The 19,292-nt window shown below is 38.8% G+C and overlaps 1 protein-coding gene across 50 annotated transcripts in view; it reads right to left on the reverse strand.

Annotated features, from left to right (window-relative positions):
• The window catches only part of CLASP2 (cytoplasmic linker associated protein 2), a 209,664-nt gene that overhangs the window by 58,788 nt on the left and 131,584 nt on the right, over nt 1–19,292 (reverse strand). For 11 of the 50 annotated variants that reach the window (XM_051818571.2, XM_051818578.2, XM_051818570.2 and 8 more), the window contains 5 exons: nt 18,327–18,428; nt 12,161–12,331; nt 8,322–8,429; nt 2,301–2,407; nt 710–733 (listed from right to left, as the gene is read on the reverse strand). In XM_051818571.2, the coding sequence (XP_051674531.1) occupies nt 710–733; nt 2,301–2,407; nt 8,322–8,429; nt 12,161–12,331; nt 18,327–18,428 (512 nt within the window). Of the gene's footprint in view, nt 1–709; nt 734–2,300; nt 2,408–3,285; nt 3,349–8,321; nt 8,430–12,160; nt 12,332–15,393; nt 15,421–18,147; nt 18,175–18,326; nt 18,429–19,292 lie in introns of all 50 variants that reach the window. The other 39 variants (XM_051818575.2, XM_051818583.2, XM_051818584.2 and 36 more) reach the window with 8 other exon arrangements.

A 19,292-nucleotide genomic window follows, 5' to 3' on the forward strand; every position in this document is an offset into this window, starting at 1 on the left:
CTACAAACTTTTTTGAAGACCTTTTGTACATCACTGATACCACTAAATATGAGAAAGCAAAGATTCCTGCTATTTCTTTACATGTTAACACTTAATATATATAACTGCCAATTATACTTTGCATATTAAAAGTGAAATGAGAAGATAAATAGCTTATTTAAGATTTCCTTGAAAGCGTTAGAATCAAATCTTTATGTAATCTAATATATGAATTTTGGTTGATAAGTGGTAACGATAATTCTATTAAACATTTTTGTCACAACAGTTTAAAATATTTCCTAGTGGCTTTAAGTTCTCCAAAGTCTAAAATCTAAAAGAAATGTGACTTAAACTGAACTCAAAAGAGTTTATAATGACATTTCCATCACTAAATGACTCATATTGATTTAGAAATATCAACATAATTTAGAATGGCATTACTGTGATATTTTCCTGTACTGGGTTCCAGGACAAATTTTATAGACATTAGTGTGAATTTCCTCATCTCATTTTGCATTAAGTAGTCAGGGTGAAAGAATTAGCACTCTCCTAATATGCTCTATTCAAGAGGCATCTCCCTCTTCATAATCTTAATTATAGAAAAATAGATGTAAGTCTAAGGGATTTATTACTTCCACTTTAATTTTTTATAGAAGACCATCTGTTAAATTGATGAAGCAAAAAAAAAGTTACGGTATCATAAGATGTCAGAAAATAGTGATGTCTATACCTTAGTCCGTATGTCTCCTAAGAGCTGAGAGCAGTAAATTTTTAAAGAGAAAAATTGAAAATAATGAAGAACATTTTGCTAAATAGCACAGTGAAGTAGGCATTAACAATGCCAATGATCAGAAACATTAAGTTTTTAACATATAGATACAAAAGAACTGCTTATTAGCAGGCTATATCTTTAATCTTGTCAGTATCCTTTAATTCAAAGAGAAATATCTAGGCTATAAAAATAGATAATTTTCCCAAAGAAACTCAAAGGTTCTTCCTAATTGGATCATTCTTGACAATTCCAGAGTTAATTAATCTTACTTCTATGATCTTCCCCAGGTCCAAACTAGGCTTAATAGTTAGAACGTATTTTCCTAAAAATTGACAGTTGTAAATGGAGTATCTATGTTATGCACATAATGGAAGCAGACAGAATTATCGGGATTCAGATTTTAGACTTGGCGACTATATATATTCCTCATATAATTAAAATACACCATCTTCATATAATAACAGCTCATTTAATAAAATTTATGCACATGGAATTTAAACGATCATTTAAAAAATTAGAAAATATGATTTGGGAAATCAATGAGGAATAGTAAATTGATAGTGATGAGGAATAGTAAATTAAAACACTGGATTGACTTAATAGCATCAGAAGACGTCATCAATATACCTCATGCCCAGGAGAACAAAGTCCCTACCCAGGTGGCTGAGGTAAAGGGAAAAGTTCAGCACATATAGACTGTTAAAATAGAGCTATCCACTGTGATAATATTCAATGTTACAGCAACTACTAATAAATATTTTAAAATATTTCCAAATCTATGTAGCAAAGATCATATCTCAACACTAATTAAGACGTGATACAGTTTCAGAAGCAAAACTATATTTTTTAGTTCAAAACAAAGACGAGACCATTTATAAGGTCTGCTTAAGAAACTGAGTAAATGCTTCTCAAAGACAGGATAAATAAAATAATTTGAAAGAAGTGTCATACCAAATTGACTTGAGAAATTAGCAAAAGCCAGTTATAGACATTGTTTCAAATGATACTTCTTCCATAATTTTAAGAAAACAACACTGATAATATGTACAGGACTCTTGACAAAATATAAATCTGCACCTTGTTTTTACCCTCACTCTTTAATGTGCCAGTTATAAAGAATCAAGAAGGCACCTTAATTTTAATTTGTACTTTCTCTCAGCTCGGAAAATATGGCTAACCAAAATGGGACCCCAAATTAAAACAAATAATAAATACTCAAGGCTAAGCTAGCATTGAAATCAAATTCTTGGAAGTGTATATATTTATACGCTAATCTATCTGCCCTTACATTCAGTATACTGCAGCGTATAAAATACATTAACATATAAAATACTGACACCGTGTCAGTACTATTGGCCCTGGGTTAAAATTCTGAATTAATCAAGATCAAGAATTAATTATTCTGCTCTGCTCTTCACATTGTCCACATTTTATACTCTTGTATCTACCTCACAAGCATTCTCACATTTCGTTTCCTCCATGGTGGACTAGTTCACTCACTAGTATCCTAACTGGAAGGCCCACAATGATAAGAAACGGAGAAGAGTACCAAGGCATCTGCTACTGCCTCCTCCACGTCGGAACCAGTGTTCAGGACTCGCATGGCACTGACAGAGGATGACAGTCGGCTTGATTGGCTGATCCCATACCCCGGACCTAATTCATCAAAAGAAGGAATATAGCTTTGAGACAGCCACAAAAGTAAAAGTGTCAATTTGGGATATTTTAAGATCTTTAAGGGAGGGGGAAAAAAAACCAATGGGGCAAAGCATTTTAAAAGCAATATTGTATTTTCTGGGCACATTCAGTTTTTGGCCAAATAGAAGAGTAGAGGCAATTAAAATTACTGACAAGGTGGAAAATAAATTTAAAGAATAGGAACAATTTATGACCACTAAAAAGCAGGGCTTGCAGATAAGAGTTTACAAATCTACAGCCCTGTAATTATTCCAGTCTATCAGTTCAGACACATTTCATCTTACGGGTAATTCACAGAGGAACTCAGAAACAAAGGTCAATTTTCAAAAAATAAGTTAGGAAGATCAATGAATCCACACCAGGAATTTACAAGGGAAAAAGGCTCCAATTATTGTCTCCTCTCCTTCAAGACAGGTTGATGTCATTGCATAACTAAGACAGATCATTTGATATCTATTATGTGCCCAACATTCCAAAGTATGTCCAGACAAGCCAGAGATGAATTCTCCCCCTCAACTGCTTTCTACACCATCATTTACGATTAAAACACTTCATCCACCATTTTGGTTTTTTTTTTTAAACATATATACAAAGATGAAATACATAACAGAACATAAAACAATTCTATAGTCTAAAATGACATAACAGGTTATATAAAATAAAAATTTCCATGTGCCAGTGAGAAAAAGGCTCAGTAAGGATACTAAGGGGAAAAATTACTTGGGAAGAAAAAACAAATTAAATAAACAAGAACCAACTTAAAAGATGAACATCCTTCAATGGGAACTGAAAAGGACAGAATCCGACACAGTAATGAGCGTGTACTCATCCTTCACCTGCGGCCCCGCACACGTCGGGGGCGTAGAGGGCACCAGTGGATCTGGAATGGTGTCTGGAGGCTGCAATAACAGGACCATACAAACCTCATCTAGTACCACGGCAACAAGCAGGTGGCAGCACTACCGTCAGGCAAGGAGAGCGAGCTGCCACCGGTGTAACTTTTAACAGTTGACGGTCAGGATATCGCCACATACGGCAACTAAAGATTAGCTCTGCATCATCATCCCTAACACACAGACACAACTCACACCTAAGTGGACAGACACAGGCCTGCAGGAGACCCAAAGAAAAAAAAGGGGAGGCAAATAGTCAAATGGAAGGAAATGTCAAAAGTACAGGCATGAAACAAAAAACAAACATTGTGGTTAAAAAAAAAACCACTATGGTAACTAGTGACTAATAATCATCTTATCTTCTTTGACCCCATACCCAGCGAGACACTATTCCAGTTTACTGGTGGTGCTATGGTCTAATGTTTATGTACGCCCCCACACTCCCATTGACATATTAAAATCCTAATCCCCAAGCTGATGGCATCAGAGGCGGAGACCTTGAGATCACTGTCCCCACAAAAGACTCCAGGGAGCCAGTTGGTCCTTCTACCAGGTGAGGTCACAGGGAGAATCATCTGAGAACCATGAACCAGGCCCTCATCAGTCAATCTGCTGGCACCTTGATCTGGGGCTTCCTAGCCTCGAAATATGAGAAACAAATGTCTGTCATTTCTAAGTAGGCAGCCCACTGTCTTTCATCAAAGAAGCCTGAATGAAGTAGATGGGGGAACTATAAAAGCATAAAGAGAAGTTAATTGATTTGATCAAAGTCACAAAACTTGGGATACACCTTAATATATGTACTTTTTCAAGGCCTCTGGTCTTCAACAGAACATATACCACTCAACATTGTTTAAGAGATAACATACCTGATTTGGATAACAAGCATTTTTTCCTAATGGAACACAGAACATAAGTTCTGCACTAAGTAGACGATTTAAATATCAAAGCATATATGACTACAAAAATATTTTAACAAAAAACCTAGACGTTTGAGATATTGCTCTGTATATTATGCTAGAATCTAAATTTAGCATATGCTGTACTTTAGATTTAAAATCCATTTCACAATACCATAAAGTCAATCTTTCTCATATATAGAATAGTCAGAAATATGTATTTTAACATGCTATGAACTACAGTATTTTAGAAGTTACTCTTCCTCAGATTAATAATTAGAGCAACTTAAATTCTTTTAAAACTATGAATCACTCTTTCCTTTGTTACAGGACAACTATATGAACAAGAAAATGATAAAAAAAAGTTTGAGAGAAAGAAGGATTTAATAGAATGTTTATATAACAAAATGTTTAATTAGCTCTGAAAGGTGACTGCTTTATAACATATATAATAGATAGCTAATTTTAATTTTAATTTTACCAACAGAATCAATTGCTAAGACGGTGAGAAAGAGTTGAGCATGTCTGGAAATGCCCGGGAGATAAAAAATTCTGCAAAACATCACGGAACCGTTATCTGTGTTTGGAGATAACAGGCAAGAGGCGCCACTGCTGTGTTTTTAACAAAGTAAATCTTTTTCTTGAAATAAATGTAAAGGAAGAGTATAAGTTTCAGAGAAGTTCAACTTTGCCTTTTTTTTAGGCCCCTACCCTTGCCTTGTGATACAAGTGAAAGCACAATGAGCTTCAGGATTCGCTGCTAAATACCAATATTCACAGTCAGACAACGGAAAGAGCTCTCCAAGTAAGAAACACAGCAAGGACTGCAGAATGCAGTGCAAGTGGTAAGGAAAACACACTCCATGGGAACACTTCACCCCAGAGCCAAACATGTAGTGTCCATGTGTAAATGTAAGGGCTGTTAAAACACCAATTCTCTGGCTGGTGGTGTGGCACAGCAGGTAAAGCCAATGCCAGCATCAACCATATGGGCACCAGTTTGATGCAAGCTGCTCCACTTCAGATCTAGCTCCCGCTAACATGCCTGGCAAAGCAGCATAGCTGATCTAGGTCCTTAGAACCCTGCCACCCACGTTGGAGACTTGGAAGAAGCTCCTGGCTCTTAGCTTCGGCCTGGTCCAACCCTGGCTGTTATGACAATTTGGGGAGTGAACCAGCAGATGGAAAAATCTCTCTCTCTCCTTCTTTCTCTGTAACTCTGCCTTTCAAACAAACACATAACTTTTTTTTTTTTTTTTTAAGATTTATTTATTTACCTGAAAGAGTTACAGAGAGGCAGAGGCAGAGGTAGAGAGAGGTCCTCTATCTGCTGGCTCACTTCCCAGATGGCCGCCAAAGGCCAGACCTGTGCTGATCCAAAGCCAGCAGCCAGGGCTTCCTCTGGGTCTCCCATGCGGGTGCAGGGGCCCAAGGACTTGGGCCATCCTCCACTGCTTTTCCCAGGTCATAGCAGAGAGCTGGATCAGAAGTGGAGCAGCCAGGACTCGAACCGGCGCCTATATGGATGCCCACACTGCAGGCAGTGGCTTAAATGCTACACCACAGCGGCGGCCCCTAATACATAATACCTGAAAATAAAAATCAACCCTCCCAAAATCATGATTAAAGATTTAATCATCTTTTGGCCAAATCTGGTTTCATGAAAATTAGGAAAACTGCTTCTTTTATTTAATTTTTAAAAATAATTAAAAAAAATTTTTAAATTTATTTATTTTTGGTTTTTCATTTGAAAGGCAGATACAAAGGACAGAGAGAGAGCTCTCCCATCTAGTGATTCACTCCCCAAGTGCCCACAACAGGCAGGGCTGGGCCAGCTAATGCCAGGAGCCCACACTCCAGGTGGATCTCCCACATGGTGGCAGAGACCTGGGTGCTAGAGCCGACATCTGCCGTTTCCCAGGACGTGTATCAGCAGCAAGCTGCACCAGCAGTGGAGGAGCGACGTCTTAACTGCTACACTAAATGCCCGTCCCAACTGTTTAGTAATCAAATTAGAGTAGTTTATTTCTTTTCTTTTTTTTTAAAATTTGATTGAAAGGCAAAGTGGCACAGAGAGAAATCTTCCATCTGCTGATTCATTCCCCACATGTGCACAACAGCCAGGGCTGGGCCAGGTCAAAGCCAAGAGCCAGGAATTCCATCCAGGTCTCCCATGTACTTGGGCCATCATCGGCTGCCTCCCAGGTGCACTGGCAGGAAGCTGGATGGGAAGTGCAGGTGGACTTGATTCTAGGCATTCTAACAGGGATGCTGGCATCCCAAGTGGCACACTAACCGCTGTGACACAATGCCCATCAAAACAGGATCGATTTAAATTGTCAAAGGAGTGAATCTAGAAAACTAATGGCTAGATAATACCTCTCTTTAAATACTGGGATATTAGTATTTACATTTTAAGCATCTGGTAGTGAATTATAAATTTCCTCCCATCTCTGACTACTGTATAGGCTTAAAAGGTACAGAACATGTTCTGGTTTTTCCGGACAGGTTTTCTAGCAACTCTGCAGCACTGTTTGAGGATTATGTAAACGCAGGTGTTATACCACTAAAACCCGGCTGCTAGCCACTACACTGCAGTGAAACTGAGCAATTAGGGCTCCAGGGGAAGGGGGGCAGTGGCAGCAGCAGTGGTGGAGAAGGCAGCAACGACACCCACAGTGACCAAGACAGATGACTGGTCACTGGGTGCCTGGGTGCGAGCCACTGCTCTAAGGGGTCTTTTCACGTGTTTTCTCACTTAGGGTCTTCAAAACAATCCCAAGAGTTACGTACTGTTATCGTTCTTGGTCACAGAGCTGAGGTACGAACCCAAGCTGTCAGACCCCAGAATGTATGGACCTTTTCCTTTGAAGATTCACTTTTACTTGAAAGGGGGGGGGGGGTAGGCACTGGTAGGGAGATAGAATCAATTGATCTTCCATCTGCTGATTCACTCTCCAAATGGCTGTAATAGCCAGACCTGGCCTTAGCCAAAGCCAGGAGCCTGGAACTCCATCTGGGTCTCCCACATGGGTGGCAGGGGCTCAAGTACTTGAGACATCTTCTATTGCTTTCCCACCCACATTATCAGGGAGCTGGATCAGAAGTGGAGCAGCCAGGATCAGAACTGGCACTCTGATGTGATCCACTATCACAAGTGGTGGCTTAACCCACGGTTGCACAATACCTGTTGCAAAATGTACAGTCTTAAAGTTTTACACCTCCTCTCCACTTCCGTCAGCTCCTCAAGGTGCCATGCATGATAGAAATGGAGAATTTATTCTGTTTCTTTAAACAAGTATGCATGAGAATGCACAATGTACTTGTGTGTGTGTATCTGCACACCCACACATATTCTACAGTCTGCAGAACAACTCTCTAAGCATGTATAAAAACCACATGTTCCAAGGAAAAGTATCTGTATTGGGTACAGAGAAGTACCAGTTAAAATGCTAAAGAATCATAGAAATTCTAAAGGTTCTCAACAAAAAAAATTACATCTCACCAACTTTCTAAAAACTATAAAAGGTTTAAAAATCATTTGGTATTTTTATAATTAAGAAACAAGGTTATAAATTAAGGTTATAATATAATCTCTATCGAGGTAATCAGGGATGAGTAAGTTTTATTGCAGTGACATGACAGGAGCTAACACACAGGAAATGACCTTTAAACTATAAGATACTATAAAAATCATTCACACTGATAATTAGCAGATCACATATTGTTTTGTAGCATGCCATCAAGTAACACAAGTGATCTAAGTTAAAAGGTCAATATTTCTTCTGAAAAAGATAAGAGTATCTATTTGGTTTACTTGCCCAGAAAAACCTTGAATTCCTTACTCTCAAATTTAAATCTGTGTGACATTTACTTGATTATGACAGCAATTTGTTGAAACTATGCTTAATCTGCACATTTCAAGTCAAAGATATTTACCAAATAATTTCTTTCTTACTCTTAAAATAACAGAAAAGAGAAAGGGCAAAGCCTTAGTCAATGAAGAAAGCAAAAGCCCAGGTACACTGAGGCTAGCAGGTTGTAGGAAATGCATCTATCTCACTCTGCCCAAATACTTACCCAGGGGCTGGAAAGAGCGAACAGGACTTGTGTCCCGGCTGCTCTCCCGACTTGCTTCCCGGCTGCACCCCTGACTCACACTTGGTCGAGGAATACGACTACTCCGGGCTGGTGTGAATTGGTGACAGCATATCAGGGAGAAAACAGAAGACAGTTTGCATTTTTAAAAATTTGATTTTGTTTTTCTTTCTTAAAAACTGATCAATAACTTATGTTTTCCTACGGTTCAGAAGAAATTACTCTTGATAAAAAGCATGATCAAGAATACAGTTAAATTTGTTGAATACGGTTCTCTGGTTTGTATGAGACTAGAGGGTAAAACAATGCTTTACCAAAATAAAAAGGTCTAAATTAAAAAGAAGATTTGAAATATTGCACAGTAGAGGATGTTGACTGAACTACACATTTATCATTTTTGGTATTTTAGGTCAAAGTCTTATTTTTTTAAGAGATTTATTTATTGGGGGCCAGCATTGTGGTATAGTGGGTAAAATTGCCATCTGTGAAACTAGCATCCCATACGGCCACTGGTTCATGTCCCTGCCGTTCCACTTCTGATCCAGCTTCCTGCTAATGGCCTGGGAAAAGCAGTAGAAGATGGACCACAGGCCTAGGCCTCTGCTACCCATGTGGGAGACCCAGAGGACGCTCCAGCCTCCCGGTTTCGGCTTGGCTCAGTCCCAGCAGTTGCAGCCAACTAGGGAGTGAACCATTTAACAGAAGATCTGACTCTCCCTCTCTCACTGCAACTTTTTCAAATAAATTAAACAAACAAAAAATCACAAAAAAGAGATTAATTAATTAACTAATTAATTTGAAAGGCAGAATGACAGAGAAAGAGTAAGATATAAGAGAGGCATCTACCATCCACTGGTTCTCTCCCCAAATGGCTACAACAGCCAGGGCTGGGCCAGGCCAAAGTCAGAAGCCAAGAACTCTGTTGGGGTCTTTCACATGGGTGGCAGGAACCCAAGTTCTTGAGCCATCATCTGCTGCCTCTCACGCATTTTAGCATGGAGCTGGATAGGAAGTGGAGTACCTGGGACTCAAACTGGCACCTCGATATGGGATGTTAAGCACCAGCTTTACCTGCTGTGCCACAATGCTTGCTCTCAAAATCTTATTTTTTTAAAAAAAATGTATATACATCAAATATTAATCTAAAGTACAATGTACATTTTTACATGTTTAGTTCAAGATAAAAAAGGAAAAAATGAGTTAACACTTTCAAATTTCATTGCTTTTCTCCCTCCTCACAAATAAACACAGAAATAACTAAACAAATGACAGAAAACCTAGGAGTGAATATGACTAGAAGTGGAGTAGAGAAATGTCTGGAAACAAAAACAAGTGAACCAGCTTAGATGCAAACTTTAGACTTTAGCGTCAAATTCAGGCACAACTTTAGTGAAACTGTTAGAAAGGATGTTAATTCAAATTATTCAGGCCAGAAAGAAATTTGTGAGACCTACTGAATAAAGACATTCCTGGACAAACAAAGCGACTTTTTTTTTTTTTTTTTTTTTGACAGAGTTAGACAGTGAGAGAGAGACAGACAGAAAGGTCCTCCCTCCGTTGGTTCACCCCTCAAATGGCTGCTTCGGCTGCAGCTACACAAATCTGAAGCCAGCAGCCAGGTGCTTCTCCCTGGTCTTTCATGCTGGTGCAGGGGCCCAAGCACTTGGGCCATCCTCCACTGCCTTCCTGGGCCACAGCAGAGAGCTGGCCTTGAAGAGGAGCAACCGGGACTAGAACCCTGCACACATACGGGATGCCAGCGCCACAGGTGGAGGATTAACCAAGTGAGTCATGGCACTGGCCCCACAAAACTTGACTGTTACACACAGTTTCCAAGGAATCTGAGGATGTGTGTGAGCAAATTAAGAAAAAAACAGGATCCAGAAAAGATTACTCAATCCAAGAAAGGAGAAACTGGAGATCTCAAGATGCTAACAGAGTAAGATCCCCAGCCAGCCATCAATTCAGTGCACTGTGAAGTTTCCAGCAGATAATGAACTTCATACAGTGGTTAGTAATACTGAGAGACAGCAACATCGGGGACATTAAAAGAGTACATTATTATTTTACCAACTACTAAATATATATGTAAACTTGAAAAAATTATATTAAGATAGTCACTTCCCAAATACAAAGCATACTAAAATGTTCCGTACTTGTAAGCAGCCAGTAGGACTAAATGGAAAGAGAACCCTTTAAAACAGGAACATTCTCCTTGAAGTGCCCCTAACACCCTGGGAAGAAATGAGGTTTTGGCATACCATGTGTCTTGGCAGCAAACAACATTTATTTACCTCATAACACAGCAAATGTTATCTATAGCTTTTCCACTTTTAAAGTCAATGTATGCTTGTAGATGCTCATGAGAACACACGTGTAAACTTTAATAATGAAAAATAAAACTGATGACTTTAAGAGAGTAGAAGATAAAGGGAAATGTATGGAGCTGAGATACTGATTGATAGACAAAACCAGAAAAAAAAAATTGAAATAGAATAATCTGTACAGTCACACAGGTGTGCTATGAGAAACAAATGCTGGCCGGCGCCACGGCTCACTAGGCTAATCCTCCGCCTTGCGGCGCCGGCACACTGGGTTCTAGTCCCGGCCGGGGCGCCGGATTCTGTCCCGGTTGCCCCTCTTCCAGGCCAGCTCTCTGCTGTGGCCCGGGAGTGCAGTGGAGGATGGCCCAAGTGCTTGGGCCCTGCACCCCATGGGAGACCAGGAGAAGTACCTGGCTCCTGCCATCGGATCAGCGCGTGCGCCGGCTGCAGCGCGCTGGCTGCGGCGGCCATTGGGAGGTGAACCAACGGCAAAAGGAAGACCTTTCTCTCTGTCTCTCTCACTGTCCACTCTGCCTGTAAAAAAACAAAAAAAAAAAAACAAAAAAAAAAAAACAAAAAACCAAATGCTGAAAACGAAGTTGCAGTAACTAGAGGATTTCTGCTCTGGGAATGACAGACCAAGGCTAAGCTATCCTAAGGACAAAGTCAGCACCATGACTGCTACAGCAAAAGAGGGAGGGAGGAAGGGGAAACAGAGAATCTGGGTCCAAGACAGCAATGTCAATCAACCAACCTTGAAGATCACATAATCTCTAAACTTTCCAGTTAAAAGAGCTAATATATTCTTTTATTGTTTAAACTGGCTTCAGTTATAATTTCTGTTTACTGAAACAGTCATCAGAGAAAATAGACATTTACTATTGTTTGAATAGGGCTGACCTACAATGAAAATGTCCCATACAAGCAGCCAATACATATGTAAAATTCTATAGTAATACTGTGCTTTAAAATACTATATATATTTTTTATTTACATTTATCTGAGACAAAGAATGAGTGACATAGAGACAGACAGACAGACAGACAGACACACACACACACACACACACACAGAGTGCTTACTCTCCCAATGCCTGCAGTGGCTAGAACCGTCCAGGCCAAAACCAGGAGCCAGGAACTCGGTCCAGTCTCCCACATGGGTGGCAGGAACACACTCAATCACTTCAGCCAACATGAATGCCTCATAGGCTCTGCATTAGCAGGAAGCTGGAGGCAGTCACTGACCCCAGGCCATGTGATACAGAACACAGATGTCTTAACTGCTAGGTGGGCATCTGCCCAACCTTAGCTACATTTTTCAAAGTTCCTGTAAATTATATTTTCAAGATAAGACACTTAATCAACTCAAAACCTACATTTCAATTCTCCATGAATTTTTAAGTTGCTTTCCTCTAAATTATAAGTGCTTAAATATTAGCAAGAATTTGAAATACAAAAGAAATAAAAAGATTGCAAGTCTGACACAACACAATCTTACCAACTGAGAGCCTCGATGGACTCGCCTCTCTGCTACAGCCCTGGCTTCGCGGTATCTTGCTTCTTTTCTGCACTGGGGCTGAATTGACCAGGACTCTCTGAACACCAGAGCTCACAGTGGAGAGGGCTGTTGTGGTCAGTACTCTTCCAGGAGACCCCGAACGGCTGCCAGCTGAACACCAAACACACAGAAAAATGTTAAGACATGAATACCGAGAAAACTTGCAGAAAGGATAAAAACCCAAGAAACAGATCTCTGAAGATTGTGATAAAATGGAAAGTTTTAAGTTCAAAGGAAATGGGCTGAGGAAGATTTAGACATAGCTGTAATCTGGAAAAAATATACTACATACACTAGCACTAACGATAAATCACTTGAGAGTATACATTCAGTGTCGGGGGTCACAGTTACCCTGTTTAATAATGACAACACTACCATGATTTTGGGAACACAATTAGTAAAAAAGGTTTCCAAAGAAATAATTATTTCAGCAATACATTTAATATAGTTAAATTGTTCTGAGTGGAAAAGCTTTGTATTTAAAAAGAAAACCTTAATGAATCTATTACTGTCATAATTTTTTGTTAAACATATAATTATGTTAATTAGCTTTATCTTAAAACATGTCTGCTATCTCCAAGTGGGCACAGAAAAGTTATTATCTTGTTACTATGTGTATTTTTAAACTTTACAAAATTAAATTTTCAATACTGATTAAAATTGGGCCAAATGAAAAAGAAACTTGTTTGTGTTATCTGCCTTCAAATAGCAAAGGTATTTTGGGTAGCCATACTGTGGGATATGTAAGTACTGAGGATAGAACAGGACTAAGGGGCAAGTGTCAAAGAATCCAGACCCTTTCCAAACTAGTGATTCTCAGTTTTGGAAGGTAAGGAAATGCGATCAGGGAGCTAGATAATGGAGCTTGAGTTTTTAAAAAAGCTAAGAAACATGGTTTTAAACTAGAAACACATGCATTAACCTTTAAAGAGATGCATCCTCTGTTAATCAAAGCACTTATGTACACAGCATGGGGGAATGGGACTAGATAACTCCAGGTAGAATCTAACTCTGAATGGGCACTCTGTAGAAAAATTAAACTTGCCCTTAAATAAACTGTCATGAAAGAAAACCTCTTCCTTCAATGGATACTTCTTCCATCTACCGGAGGGGGTTAACTGCTCACACTGAACAAAATGACCCAACTATGCTTCATTCCCACAAGGGAAAGATTAAGGACTCAAATGCCAAGGGGGACAAGCACGGGAGTCAAAAAAGGAGGAACACTGGGGATGGGACAAGAGACTGTGATTACGGGGAGTAACTTTGCAGTTCCAGACATTCTACCTTGAGGTAATTCTGGCGGGGTCTTGGGATTTTTCAAAAATGAAGCTTGAAACTACCTGATTGCCTTGGGTAGGCCAAAACAACACATTAACAGACGGGATATAGCCCAAAGGTGGCTGATCTGTGAACTCTGGCACAGTTCTCTTGGCATAGTCTTGTTGAGTGTAATTTATACTCCTGTTTAATTCTAAAGTTTTATCAACACACAAAATGAAACTATCTTCATTGTTGATAGCAACATTCTAAAACAAAGCAAATTTCCAATGAAATTCACAATTACTACTGAGTAGAAGGAATTCTAAATTATGGAGAAATTTAAAGTCTTTAAAATTCATTATTCATTTGAATCTGTCCTCATGTTTCAGTTGAAGAATCTTTTTAGTAAAATTTTTATTTTTCTTTATTAGAGAGAGAGAGGCAGAGAGAGAGAGAAAGAGAAAGAAGGGAGGCAGGGAGGGAGGCAAGGAGGGAGGTGGGGAGGAAGGAAGGAAGGGAGGAAGGGAGTAAGGGAGGGAGGGAGGGAGGAAGGCAGGCAGGGAGGAAGGAATGGAGGGAGGGAGGGAGGGAGGAAGGGAATGAGGCAGGGAGGCAGGGAGGCAGGGAGGCAGGGAGGGAGGCAGGGAGGGAGGGAGATGCATCTGTTGGTTCACTCCCCCTGAATGCCTGCAAAGGCTGAGGGTGACCAGACCAAAGCTGGGAACCAGGAACTCAATCTGGGTCTTTCACATGAAGAGCAGTGACTCATCACTTAAGCCATCACCTGCTGCCTCCCAGGGTGTGCACTGGCAGGAAGCTGGAATCCGGAACAAGGATGGGACTCAAATTCAGGCACTCTGGGTGTCCCAACCAATGTCTTAACTGTCAAGCCAAATGCCAGACTCCAGGTGAAGATTCTTTAATTCTAGTTTCTCTCCATCAAAATATTAAGAATGCCTACAAGGCACCCGTTTTCTCCATGCAAGTCTACACTAAACATACACACCAAAACATCCAAACACCCAACATGCCACAAACTCACAATGCAAGATAGGCTAATGGAATATATTACGGGACAATTTGCAACAATGTAAAAAGTATAAATAATGAATTGAGCACATACAGTATGGTGTTCTGTTAAAACAACATCAATGTGGGGAATGGCAATGTTGGTGGGAGAGACTAGAAAATTCCTCACGATGTGGGTCTATTCAGCAGATGGGAAACGTGCAGTCTAGAAGCCGAGTAACTGTTCTTCCCCCTCCAGATTTATTGAATTCATTAAAATCATACAAGCCCACTCTTCATAGTCACTTATGTCCTCCCCTGGGAATAAAGTTGGTAGTGTCTGTTTTGCTTTAATCATTACCCTTTCTTCTCTAATACCCCAACAAGAGTGTGATAATTCCAGTGCCTGTGACTCATTTTAGAATTATTTATGTTTACAAGACAATACCAAGGCTCTTTCCCCAACAAAGAGCCACCAAGACTAACCATGTGCTTTAGGAAAACCACAGAGTTGATGAGACAAGGACACGACATACCCAGGGAATGGCACGCTACCAGAAAACAATCTTATCTGCAAGACTTGAAATCAGACAGCTATTCTTTCCTGCACTGTCTGAAGTTTTCAAATCACCATTTTATACTTTTAATGACACTTCAAGATATTACTAATGCTCTTTTTCTTCTCCATGTTTTTATCCATAGGGTCAGTTTGGTTAATTTAAAAAATTCTGAGTTTTGCTAAAACCAGCAGGCCAAAGAAAATTCACAATTGGTAATTTTTGCCCCATTATGACTATACAATGTGGAATATTGTAAGGACTTCTGCTGAATAGAACCCATTCCTTGTAATGAAAATAGGTGATCAACAATAGATGCACACATAAAGGTCTATAGAATCTTACCACCAATGGTATTAGCAGACTGTGATCCTGAACAAGTGTAAAGGCAGAATTAGGGTAAGGGTTATAATCCATGAAGAGGGAAGGAGCAGTTTTAAAATGGATGGCAGATGGAAATAAGAAAGCTTTAGTCAGTTCTCAGGGGAAAAAAAATCCTAAAGCAAAAAAAGCAAACTTTAAAAAGTCCCAAAAGCACAACGTCTGTAACAAAAGCAGTACATTTAGTAGTTTTTACAGCTGATAAACAGAAATCAGACACTCATGTACAAAGCAGATGAAATGAAGCTGCGAAAGTAAATTCTTCAGCTTTTCTATTACTGACAATCCAAAATCAGAATAATTAAATGTTTAAGCTTTCTTAATTTAAACATTTAATTTAAAACTACACATAAGAAATAACAACAATATCATAGCTGAAGAAAAATTACATGAAATAGCCACAAATTTCATCTTTAAGACACAGAAAGAAAAAAATGATAGGAGTTTCTGACAGGCTGTACGATCATCAGTACACAACCAGTCACTACCAACAAAAAAGGACACGATTCTGTAATGAATATAAATCTGGAAGTCTCTCCCTTGGGTCTGCTTCTATTTACTTTTGTTAGCATCAGAACGCACCTGCTTTGATTCAAGAGATCTTTTGTTTTTCTAAAAGCAACACAAAAATGGAAAGACCATGCAAACCCTAGTGAATTACAAAGTGAAGATGGAGATCACAGAAATATTTTTGTGGAAATGTTTTCAAGAAACTTGCATACAAATTACATAATACCTTTTTTTACAAAACAATTTGGGATGGAACATATAGTCATTCAAATAAAGAAGCAAGCAAGCAAACAAAACCCCTCTAATATGGTTCAATTTTAAGTGATTTTATAGTTGGAAAGCCTTCTGACCTTAAAGTCCTACAGAGCTTAAGAGCCAATCACTGTGTTCCCACACTTTAGAAGTGGCTTTGGATTATGTGGGTTGAGTTTCAAAGTGAAAACCAAATAAAATATTATTCTATTTCCTAGGGATCTGTAGTTATAATGTACCTGAACAGGAGGTCTCAAACAACATCTTTAACATAAACAGAAGAGTCCTTTGAATGTTTACTCTGAGGTCACCTTAGTATTATTTTAAAAGAAAACTAGTGTCTCACAGTAAGACCAGAGATTGTTTCAAGTTGTTCAGTCTTTAGTTTTCTTTCTGCTTCCATTTTCTACCTGCATCATTGTTTCTGTTTCCTGGGCAAGAAGGACAGCAAGGTAAAGCAGTGTGAGATTCAGCTGACACCTGAACACAATGCTGAAGTCAGTTTCACTGGCTAACAGACACTGTGCTTACTATGGTCAGACACTGCTTGAAGTGTATCAAATATACTACATCGTTTAATCCTCATAATAACTCTGAGGTAGAAGCTATTATCACCCTCTTTACTGTACAGGTATGATACAGAAATACAGCAATTTCAAGAAACCTAGAAGTACCAGAATTCAGATCTGGGCAGTACGACTAAGCCATGATCTGAACCAGTACTTCTCAAACTCTATCATGACACAAATCACTTGGTGATCTTGTTACAGATTAGAATCGATAGTTCTGTGATGGCATGTCAGATTCTGCATTTCCAACTAGCTTCCAGGTGACGCTACTGCTGGTTTAGGCAGCACATACAGAGGAGCAAGTTCCCAACTATTCTACTATACTGCTAAAGATGAAGTCACTTTAGAAATAAACACGGTCAGGGATGAATGTGATGCATATCTGTGTCATTGAGGGAAAATCTCTTTTCTAGAATATGCTTGCGATTACTCCAATTGTAAATAATCCTCAATTTGCAAACTAATTTTACTGAGTATCTCTGCTTATTTTTCGTACTCATGTTAAGTGTTCCATAGTTACTCTGCCTGGATTTTTGACTTTTCAAAGAGGAGAATCTGCTAGGTAGGATTTGGGTAATCACTACCCTGTCTCCTCCAAGCGCATGTCAAGATCCAGAAATCAAGTTAAAAACAAATAGGATACCCATAGCCTAATAAATCACCTGAACAACAGTGGAAGACATATTTCTTTCAAAAATAGCCAAATACACAGACTCTCACAATTACTTCCCTAGAAAAGTTTCCTAATTTAAAAAAAAATTAATAGCTCTTGGTAAAGAAGCATTGGAAATTAATTATCTTAGATTATTAATGTCATAAATATAGTGTTAATATTCTGAAACATGTTAAAAAGATCATTCATTTTACCTAGGACTCAAAACTGCTTTTTACTAACTACTCTTTTGAGGAACACAACTTCCAATAAAACAACAAAACATTAACTACTAAATCTAACAAAGACTACAACGAAACTATTCATTTTATGTGTCCTCACTATAAATCATTATATACCTGCCAAAAATGCTAACCAAAAATAAGATATTCCAATGAATTTGGGGGGAGAGTAAGAGGATATCACATATCTGTCCCTGAACAGCATCAGGAAGACACAACTACATTTTGCTGTTAATACAATGGAAATGATTTTGCCTCTAAAAGGCACAATTTTCCACATTTGCAAGTTTCTGAGTGGAGTGTGAAAACCCAAATGCTAAGGAGTTGGCTATTTAAAATATCTCCATGCAGTTTGTACAGCAGATGAAGTTTTCCTTTCTACGTGGCAGATACCAATGATGCAGCCCTAATAACACACCAAGGACAAGACAACATCCACTCATAAAATTTCAAAACATGCACAACAACTGACCCCAAACGTGGAAAAAAATACCTTCATTTTTGTCAGGTGATGATGAACCTAAAGTGCAGAACAAGAACTCAGTATGTGGCTTTTCTTTTTAGAATTAGCTTTGTCTACCCACTGGTTGATCTCCCAACACAGTAATATGTAAGAAAGACACTTGGGCTAAGATAGTGGCAAACACAGGAGGACTGACAAGCAGTACGTACGCTGTGACTGGGACACCATCTTCGTTCGGCTTCGTCCTCTGGAATCCGTCTTGGCATTTCCTATGCCAGTAAGAGGTGCTGACAGCTTTGCTCTCACCCGGCCTAAGAAAGAAAATACTTAGATAAATAAAGACATTTTTCTATAATATTTAAGTTTGTAAGATATTTTTAAATTCTGTAATAACAGTCAGGTACAGGTTATATTTTTCTTAAAACTTAAAAAATACATATTGGTTTTTATGTGTGATCCTGTAAGCTACTTTTCTTTCAAGTATAAAAATAAAGTAAAAAATGATAAAAAGAATATAAAAAATAACGTCAAACTGAAACATTTCATTCTTAGTTTGCTATTACTAGTTTAGTACTTATAATAAAGGTAATGACACAGGTACATCACTTATTTTTAAATCTAACCTGTGGTTTTGACTATAACACTAATCTTAGAAACAACAACTCAAATAATCCTTTTGACTGAAAATGTACTTCTAAAGGGACTTCAGGAAAGCTACTATTAAGCACAACACTTAATCTTTTTGTATCAGATCACTACAGATACACAGGCGTGTTTACTGCTGTCTTCTTCCAGCCAATTTCATTTGTGAAATGACCTGAGGAAATACCTATCAGGTGGACATTTCCCTCAATGTGTTTCCTGCCTTCTCTCCCAGCTACATTCCTTTCTTCTCTACCACTGCCCAGTCCCCTCCACAAACTCAGACAATATCCTCACTCTATTCCTAGAGTTCTTGAACCAAAGGAGATGTAGATCAAAGTGCTTGTGTAAGCGGCCATCATTAGTGACAAGCTATGATGGAATATACCACTAGCAGGTATTTCAGTATTCAGAACCAATACCAAACATACTCATACAGAAAGGCTCAGAATTCTTTTTAGTTAAAAGGTACAATTTGAAGGGCATACAAATTGTAGGGCTAGTTTTGAAATGGTCAAATTAAACAGGACAAA

The sequence above is a fragment of the Oryctolagus cuniculus genome, chromosome 4 (genome assembly GCF_964237555.1).
Source record: "Oryctolagus cuniculus chromosome 4, mOryCun1.1, whole genome shotgun sequence".
Taxonomy (NCBI): Eukaryota; Metazoa; Chordata; class Mammalia; order Lagomorpha; family Leporidae; genus Oryctolagus; species Oryctolagus cuniculus.